Here is an 8,507-nt window from a genome sequence, read left to right as displayed (position 1 = left end):
AATCGGAGCATGTGTTTGCTGTTTTCATGTCATTGTTTAAGGCCCACTTTCTATGGCTTTCTTTTACCAGTCTTCCATGGAGGCCAGATTTGTTTAGTGCCTCGCTAACAGATTCTCCCACCTGTGTTGTGAATTATAAATACCTAGATATTTATGGTTTTTAACTGACAAAATGTAAGAAAGTTTGGGGTGTATTAATACTTTTGCACGGCACCACCAAGTACAGTGCCACGGAGAAGTAATTCTGTGTGTTTTTGCATTAGTAAACACTAACAGATTTGTCAGATTTCAACATGGATTCCTAATTATTAAGTTAACATAAGTTCCAATGCGTTCAACCAGATTGTTAGCTCGACTACTTCTCTACCACAGTTACGAGCCACAGTTGCCCGTAATTATGTTTATGCCCCCCTTTGACCTTTTCCATCTGATTTGTTTTGCTGCTCTGCTTGCCTCATCTTAAATGCATTGTTTTGAATTTCCAGGGCATCAGTACTACATCCAATCTAAACTCCCATTACTATAGGTTTCCTAAACAGCTTCTCTCTTTCCAAACAGTGCCTTTTCCGCACTGTTTGGTTTAAAAGAATGCCCTGTCCTGTCATGTCTGATCCACATGACTGTATTTCTCGAAAACTCTGAGCCAGTTAATTTTTTAATGTATTTCTGTCCTCTTAAGATGGCACAGATAAATATTCACACCATCTATATATGGATGAATATACATTAAATAACACTGAAAAGTCAATTTACTAAGTGAAACATATGCTTTCAAGCCTTTATTTCTGCTTAAAGATGTTCTGCTTTCAGCTAATGAAAACATTTAGGATTAGAGTATCTCATCAGGATGATGGCAATAAATTTATTTAAATGTATCACTTACTGTATATATAATGTGGACTAAATAAAAAATGTTTAATACTTTTTCTGGTACATTAGTTTTGATGTCAATTGGGTAGTTATGACACATAACCATAGCACCAAGATATTGTTTTTACAAGGAACAGCTGATCAGCATCTCAAAACCTAAAACAATATCTGGACAAAGACCCCAAATCCAAGAGTAGTTGAAAAAGAGACTTCATGGATGCAGAACAGGAACCAAGAGCAGAGAGAGAAACAGGTATTTCAAGCTATGGCCATCAGTCACAATGGGCAAGAATCATATCCCTGACTCCAACATTTTTGTCCGGCCTTCTAACCATGCCATCAAAAATTTAAAGTGTGGCAGAAGCAAATGAGGTGGATTAGCAGTGCTTTCTAACAACTGATGGATGTAATCCAGAATGTGTTACTGTGAAATATTTTCTCTGCTGCCTGGAAATTGAGCTGTTAGCATGTCATGACAATCAAGAGACTTTCATAAAACAGTCTTCAGTCAGAGGCCTCTTCAGATTTGCTGCAAGACTGACAGCTACTGGAGATTCTTCTATCCCACAGCACAACCATCCAGAACAACTCTGAATATAGGAGATGGACTGAGGTACACCATTCAAGTTCTCTTGGGATACATTATATATAGATAAAAGTTCTAATTCTTCTAGATTTGTTTTTAGATAATCGCTCATAGGTTTACCTTCACCAAACCTTTAAAAGTCAGTACCAAATACTTCTAGTGGACACCATGCATAAGGTTAAATTATTTATTATCCAAGGTAAATTTCTGATGTAACCTTTGATTTAGTGACTAAAATGTAAAGAAAAGGCTAATTCATTTAAAGAAAAAAAGGTGATGGAAGATTTACAAATTTTCATTAAAATTTCTGGTTAATTTTCCAATTTAAACATCAATAACTGAACACAGAATGGCTTTAAAAATCATTTTATTGGTTTCAGAATAAAAAATGTACATCATTTATGTTGTGGTAAGGGAACCATTCAAACCACAGCAACGCAAATAAATTTAAAGTCCAGATTGCACAGAGACTTTTCTCTGAATTTTATACAGTGACAAGCAATTACTAATCATACTGGTTTGACCACCATTTAAACTGTTCTAATGTAAATCCTTGGAGACAACTTCAAGCAAACCAGTCAAGAGTTATATTTGGAAAGAACTTCAGCATCCATCCACAAAAGTCTTGAGAAAAACAGAAACTGTAATAAAGAAAACACCAGATTTGCATCAACATCTTGGTAAATTAGTATCAACATATGCTTTAAATAAACTCTGTGCTGCCCAGATGGAAGCAAATGAACCTTATAAAAATAGTTTCCCTCAAATTTTGTGACAAAATCTTGCAGACATGAGTTTATGGGATCTCAAACATTTAAGGAAACCAGACACAGAACTTTAGAATGGAAACTTATCTACATAGACCATTAATAACCAATAGCCAAAAGGTACGTAAAGCATTCAAAAGTCATTAAAGTCCAACAAAATAAAACAAACTTGTTTATGTAGCATCTCATTTAAACTTATACTTGGCTGCTCTGTCTTACACATAATTGAAGTTACGTAAAACAACCAAAATAAAAACTGTTGTCTATTAAAACAAAAAACCCACACAAATCATGTTAAGCTGCAGAGCAGCATTCCCCATCTCTAGTCTTCAGATCACGATGTTCTACGCGTGTTAAATTTCAGCACACATGATGTAAAGTTACAGTAACACAGCAGAGTTCTGCAGAATTAAGCCCTTAGAATCAGGTGTGTTAAAGCAGGGATGCTTCTAAAACACGCAGGACAATGCGACCTGAAGACAAATCAAAAACACTACCTTAGTGGGTATTGGGAAAAAAAATCTGAATTAGTTTCAGTCACTCTGCTGTATTAAAAAGAAAAAAAAGCCTAGCAAATACAGTCCTAAGCCAATTTCATTAGTGGTCTTTAATTAGGCCGTCTACTATACTTTCCATATGTATACAAAGTGCTTTGTTCATACATCTGACCCCCGTTTGGGACTTTATCTCCCTGTCTATCTAAATGTGCATGGAGCAGAAAATGAATGAGGCAGACAATGCACTTTGATTGCATCACAGCCTGAATGACGTAGCTTAGACATCCATTTGTCATTTTCAATTTACACGTGATACAAAACTATTCTTCCTTGTTCTACAGCTGTGTCGAGAGCAGCCTAAAGAGCTTTTAAAGCTGAGCAATAAAGTGGAGATAAAAATTAAGTTCTCCCAACCATTTCAAGAGTCCACTACACAAACAGCTGAGGAAAACCAACGGTGTAGCAGTTAACGTTTGTCTCCATCTAGTGGCCAGGGCACGCAGTGCAGTTTCAACTTTGAGGAGGACCATCTTCTTTGCTGAAAGGTTGGGTTGAACCAGGCTTTACCCAAGATAACCCTGACACCTGAGTTCCTCTGTGATGTTCCTCAGGTCGTCTCTAAAAGGCAAAAGAGCAGACAAAAAAAAAAGACATTGCAGTTACACAGCAGCTGAACAAATTACATGTAAATATCTTATCCAAACCTTAACTGAGTAAAGTTCAGTAGATTTCAAGATATTCATGTAACTTACCTTGTATGTGAACATCCTCTCCTTTGCCTCTTCATGCACTGCTGGGTTCCATGGAGAGAAACTAAAACCAATGAAGAATGACGTGATTTCAGAGTGCAACTCTATTCGCCGTCAAAGATTCTTCCAAACTAACAGGTATGCAGGGTGTGGTTTTCTGTGGTCAGCAGAGGAATGTCAATAATGGGGACAAACCTTATTGCGTAAGGATCATCTATTTTAGGCTGGTCAAAAAGATGACTGTTGCATAGTTTGACACTGTCCACCACTTTGCTTTTGAACAGCTGCACATCTTTTTCATACCTGGAGAGGACAAAGATGAAAAATGTGGATTTCCATTTGTAAGCAATTGAGAAAAAAAAAAAAAAAAAAACCATTTTCCAGGGATCTTAAAGCCTTGGTGATCACTACTGCAAAAAAACACCAGCTTAATTTTTCTTTTCAAATCAGTAATTACAACAGTTATCTAAAGGAATGCATAAAAATTTAGAAAAATGATTGAATCTTAAAAAGATATTTTAAATAAAAAGTTATGTTAAACATTAAAGAGAAGAATAGACTCAAACTCACAGAACTGCTGCTTCTGGGTTTAGTGGCTCTGTTGTGTTGATCTTGTAAAAAACTGTACGCGCATACATCAAGACCTGCCAAATGTGGTTGTGATTCCGTCTAAAGAAAGATTATATTTATGTTTTCAAAGTGTTGACTGTAAAGCCACAAGTTGACTGTAATTTACAAGTTTGAAACAAGCTGCTCTGAGAGGGATTCCACATAAACACATACACAATCTGATTATGATGAGAATGTAAAATTGTTTGCATTCCAGAGAGGAAGCCAACATACCTCCATTTGGTGAAAGCTCTTCTGACATCCAGCTCTCCAGATACTGGGTCGACAAGAGGGTGGAAGACTGGGATGTCGAATACCAATTTCTGAAATTAAAAATAAGAGACTTTAAAATTTGTCCCAAAGATTACAGGTTTAGGGGAACACACATTTCTCAAGCTAAGTACATCTAACAGGCTCTTTAATTATGAGCAATTTGAAGTAAAATTAAAAAAATACTTACAGGACACTCCCCATCTGGATAGTTGTCTGGAATATACACAGTGAATTTGAAGACACCATCTTGATACAAACCATGCCGGATGAAAATGACCCCAAACCACACTAAACAATGGGAGAGAGAAAACTGCCTTTAAGAAGTGTTACTTTTTGTGTTCATAGCTGAAGTGTATCAATGCAGGGAAATGAAAAAGAAAATATTTCACATAAAGCATCAGATCAACATTGAGGTTATTAAAATGTAGCGGTGCATTGATTCTTACTTAGTGCTGACTTGTAGGATGGCTGGACATAAATTCCAGGGAGTTTCTGCTTAATCACAAGTGTGCTGTAGGTCACATTGCAACAGGTTTAATCAGTAGAGATAAAATTGGATTTTCTATGGATGGATGAAAAAATAAAAAAATAAAAATACTCACAACTCTGCCAGTAGAGAGTACTCCAGGTAAAAAGGGCCATAGGATGCGTGTGTGCCATTGGCTGAGTGGGCTGCACTGACCATTGATGGAGGTTTGGTAATGGGGGTTGCATTCTTAGGAATGGGCGGAAGGACCTTTTTGCCAAAGTGAGTCCTGGCTGGGCTGGCTCTCTGGTCTGTGTGCCCACTCTGCTCCTCATCGGCTCTCTGCTGGTTTGTTTTGGGGACAAAGAGGATCACAGCAACAGGTGAAAATTTGTTGGCAATTACGTGTGTGTGGGGGGGGAAGGAAAATGTTTTATATGCACATTTACATGAGGTAGTTGTCTGACTTAATATTCATCAGAAAATTGGATACAGATATCAGCATATCAGTGATTCTTGAGAAGAGAGACAAAACGGGTCCTATGGATAAAGCACAAAATTTTAATAAAATATACAAAAAAAATATTTTTTTCAAATATCTGAATAAACTAACCTGGGCCATGTGAGCACAACAATGTATGTTTTCCTGGTGTTTGCTGAATATTTTTTATTTTAAACATTGTAGTCGGTGGATGGAACTCAATACATTATAATAGTTTAAAACAATTAAAAGAATACCAAGATAATATATTATGACAATTAAGTATAAGTATTCAAATAGATGATTATAAAACAACAAATTGAATTAAAAATCATTTTTATATATTTTCAAACTCCATTGAAATTTGTCCCACGTTTTTGTCAACACTGTCAGACATAAAAAGAATGTAAAAAAAAAAAAAAAAAAATCAGGCATTATTGGGGGCATCAGAACTTCTGAGGACCCCATAACCCCTTCCTTTCTCTTCCTTTGCTAAGGCGGCCAGGCAGCTCTGGTTATCTTATGTTATTCTTTAGTTTTTTTCTCCTGTTTTATTTGTAAGTTGCTCATCATAATCATGATGTGTCAACACCATAACTGACAATTTACTTTGAAATTTTGTGAACTCAATGCTTCATTTTAGTATACTGTGAAGATTTCATGGACCTGATGAGCTACAATATGGCCCCCTTCAGAATAACATTATATAAATTGAGGTAGTTTGGCATTTTGTCAACTCTGTCAGAGTTTAAAACTGACAGTGTGACTCTTTCAGTGATGATGTTGACAAATCTCACTTAAATGTGCAGTTAATTCATTTTAATGTATTTTACATAAATTGCATTACTTCACATGTATCAAGTATTTCTTTTTACTCACTAGTTTGTCACCACCTTCAGTTCTGTGTCAACTGTCAGGTGGACTTTATGTTGTTTTTTGTTTTAAATAATATTTATTTTGTTTCTTGAGAAGCATTTGTCCGTAAAACTGAGTAAAAATATCACTAATAGGGTCATTAAAAAACTATTTTATATTTATTTTTGTCAGATGGTGATGAAAAAGTTCTAGGTCAGGTCCTTTAAAAATTTAATTTTCAAAAAATATTTTGCAACTGGGAGCCTGCACCTTAGCATCTTTACATTTCCAAAACATTATTTGTCATATTTGTATACATAAGCTTGAGGAATAATAAAAATAAAAAAAATTGGGGAAAATTTAAACCCATTTTGTCCCACTTCTCAAGAATCACTGATATTCAGTTACAGTATCTATATGAAATTGTTACACTACATCAGTGTACACAAGAAGCACAAAGAAGAGCAGAGGAGCAGTGTAGTAATGAGTCTTTAAAAATACTAAAAACACTGTTGGCATACACCGAGAGTGCTGCAAATAAACATACCAATGAAATTACTCTAAGTTTCATCCATTATGTCGGAATAAAGAAACGCTTGCATGACTAACCAAAAAATTAAGAAACACACATTCTGAAAATGGTGGCCAAACATTTTCCTATGGCAATGTCTGTCTATTAAATCTGCAGAACTGAATTAAACAAAGGACTCCTTTAAAAGAAACAGTAGGTTTATGCGACTATGTTTGGGCCAGTTTTCAGTGTACTAAGATTTTAATCAGCTACAACTTAAAACAAAACATTTAATCAATCACTACTTTGGTTTGAAGTATTTTAATCAAGTGGTGCCCTTTCACCACTTGATACACAATGCTGTTCTGTTTTGCCCCAAGAAAGACTACTTAATAATGTAAAGTGAAATAAATACTTGCAGGGGGCGGGTCAACAATTTACCTTGCGACTTGTGTTGGCAGACATGCTCCAGAAGGGGTTTAGGTTCATTACTCAGTCATAGGTTCAGATTGGTGTTCTCGCATTAGCAGGTCCCACAGCAGCTACAGAGAGGGCCATCCACTGCTGCTGTTGTGGAAACATGGCACATTAGAGGATTGCTATTGCAGCTGAGGTCACAAAAACAGCTAACCTGATTACATTTGGACAGACTCTTACGATATAGCAAGCCCACGAGCATATCGAAAACCGAAATGCATTTATAAGCAGGGTGAACAAGGCATAAATGAGAAAATTAATTAGAGAATGATCTAAATGAGCGTCTTGTTTGGGCTAGCTTAGCTTTAGCTAACATAGGAGTTTACTTGTGTGTTTAACTTGCTGAATTAATGTGTGGGTTCAGAAAACATGATATGACGATTCATCCGGTGGCAAGCGATGAAAACAACATACAATGCAAGGTAAATATACTTTTAAAAGAACAGCGAGTTCTGGTGTAATTTAGCCCAGAGATGCAGCGCTTCGTTAGCCAGCGATATAGACCTGCAATTGGTAACAAGAACGAGTTTAATTTTAGCTGACACCCGAATATGAAGATTTATAAAATCACCAGATGTAATGGTACAGTAGATAAAGTACATACACATGCCTTGTCTGCTGTCAAATGTTTGTTTTCGTCGACTTAAGCCCCATCTGTAGCATTAGCTTCAGAGCTTGTTTTGACGTTGCTAACTCGACTGGTCCTTTAATTTCAGCTGCCGTACGTAAACAGCGTAGAGATGTGGCTTACCGTATAAACTTCAAACGTGTAGAAATCCGTTTAAAACCGATTCTCTAAAAAGCTGTTTCCCCACTTTAAAATCTGCTGAGTCTTGCCACTCCTTTAGGTGTCATACCGTCTGGGTAATCAATGTTGATAACTTATAGATACTGGGATACGCCGGAGTTCAATCTAACTTAACGAGGGGCGGTTCTTATTGTGTGAATTGAATTTTCATTGGTCGAGGAGAACAACGTTTAGCAGCTGATTTGCTGAAGCTTTTGTCACAAAGCGAGACCATTTTTAGTTTTAAAGGGAAAGAATCTCCTTTTATGCTGAGACGTCAGATAAGAAATTAAATGAAAGTAAATCGAACACATTTCTAGATAATTTTTTTTTAAAAAGACCCGGGGTTAGTGGAGAACTTTAGAAAACCAACATCATTAGAACCAAGGGACACACCATGTGAGTCAACAATAAAGTTGTAGAGACGTTTAAAGTAGGATTCCTAAACTTTCAACATTTTGTCAAAGAATGGAAAGAATATTGCACAACTTCAAATTTCCTAAGATAAGCATGTCTATGTAAGCTGACATCCAAAGACTGGCGTTTATAAGAGAATCAGCATATCTTCCTAAATACACA

At 36.2% G+C, this 8,507-nt stretch overlaps 1 protein-coding gene across 9 annotated transcripts; it reads right to left on the bottom strand.

Moving 5' to 3' along the window:
* Positions 1-1,806: 1,806 nt before the first annotated feature.
* On the bottom strand, positions 1,807-8,055 carry aktip (akt interacting protein). Of its 9 annotated transcripts, none has more exons than XM_028015043.1 (10): positions 7,893-8,055; positions 7,106-7,228; positions 4,954-5,162; positions 4,798-4,862; positions 4,539-4,639; positions 4,313-4,401; positions 4,040-4,138; positions 3,665-3,772; positions 3,473-3,533; positions 1,807-3,338 (listed from the first exon to the last, which is right to left on the bottom strand). In XM_028015043.1, exons 2-10 carry the CDS (start codon positions 7,151-7,153, stop codon positions 3,231-3,233), a joined length of 888 nt encoding a protein of 295 aa, XP_027870844.1. In that variant the 5' UTR covers positions 7,154-7,228; positions 7,893-8,055; the 3' UTR covers positions 1,807-3,230. The 9 variants fall into 9 exon arrangements, with proteins under 9 accessions (XP_027870844.1, XP_027870851.1, XP_027870845.1 ...); XM_028015050.1 differs by having other exon boundaries at positions 4,954-5,159; XM_028015044.1 differs by having other exon boundaries at positions 7,106-7,237; positions 7,893-8,053.
* Positions 8,056-8,507: the final 452 nt, after the last annotated feature.

Source organism: Xiphophorus couchianus, chromosome 4 (genome assembly GCF_001444195.1).
Source record: "Xiphophorus couchianus chromosome 4, X_couchianus-1.0, whole genome shotgun sequence".
Taxonomy (NCBI): domain Eukaryota; kingdom Metazoa; phylum Chordata; class Actinopteri; order Cyprinodontiformes; family Poeciliidae; genus Xiphophorus; species Xiphophorus couchianus.
This window is presented reverse-complemented; position numbering and strand designations above follow the sequence as displayed.

Coding starts and splice junctions, on each gene's coding strand:
- aktip (XM_028015043.1), bottom strand. CDS start 7,153: ATGAACCTAAACCCCTTCTGGAGCATGTCTGCCAACACAAGTCGCAAG. Junction 4,402..4,538: donor ATCCAGATGGGGAGTGTCCT/GTAAGTATTTTT, acceptor TTTTAATTTCAG/AAATTGGTATTCGACATCCC. Junction 4,139..4,312: donor AGAGCTTTCACCAAATGGAG/GTATGTTGGCTT, acceptor ATCTTTCTTTAG/ACGGAATCACAACCACATTT.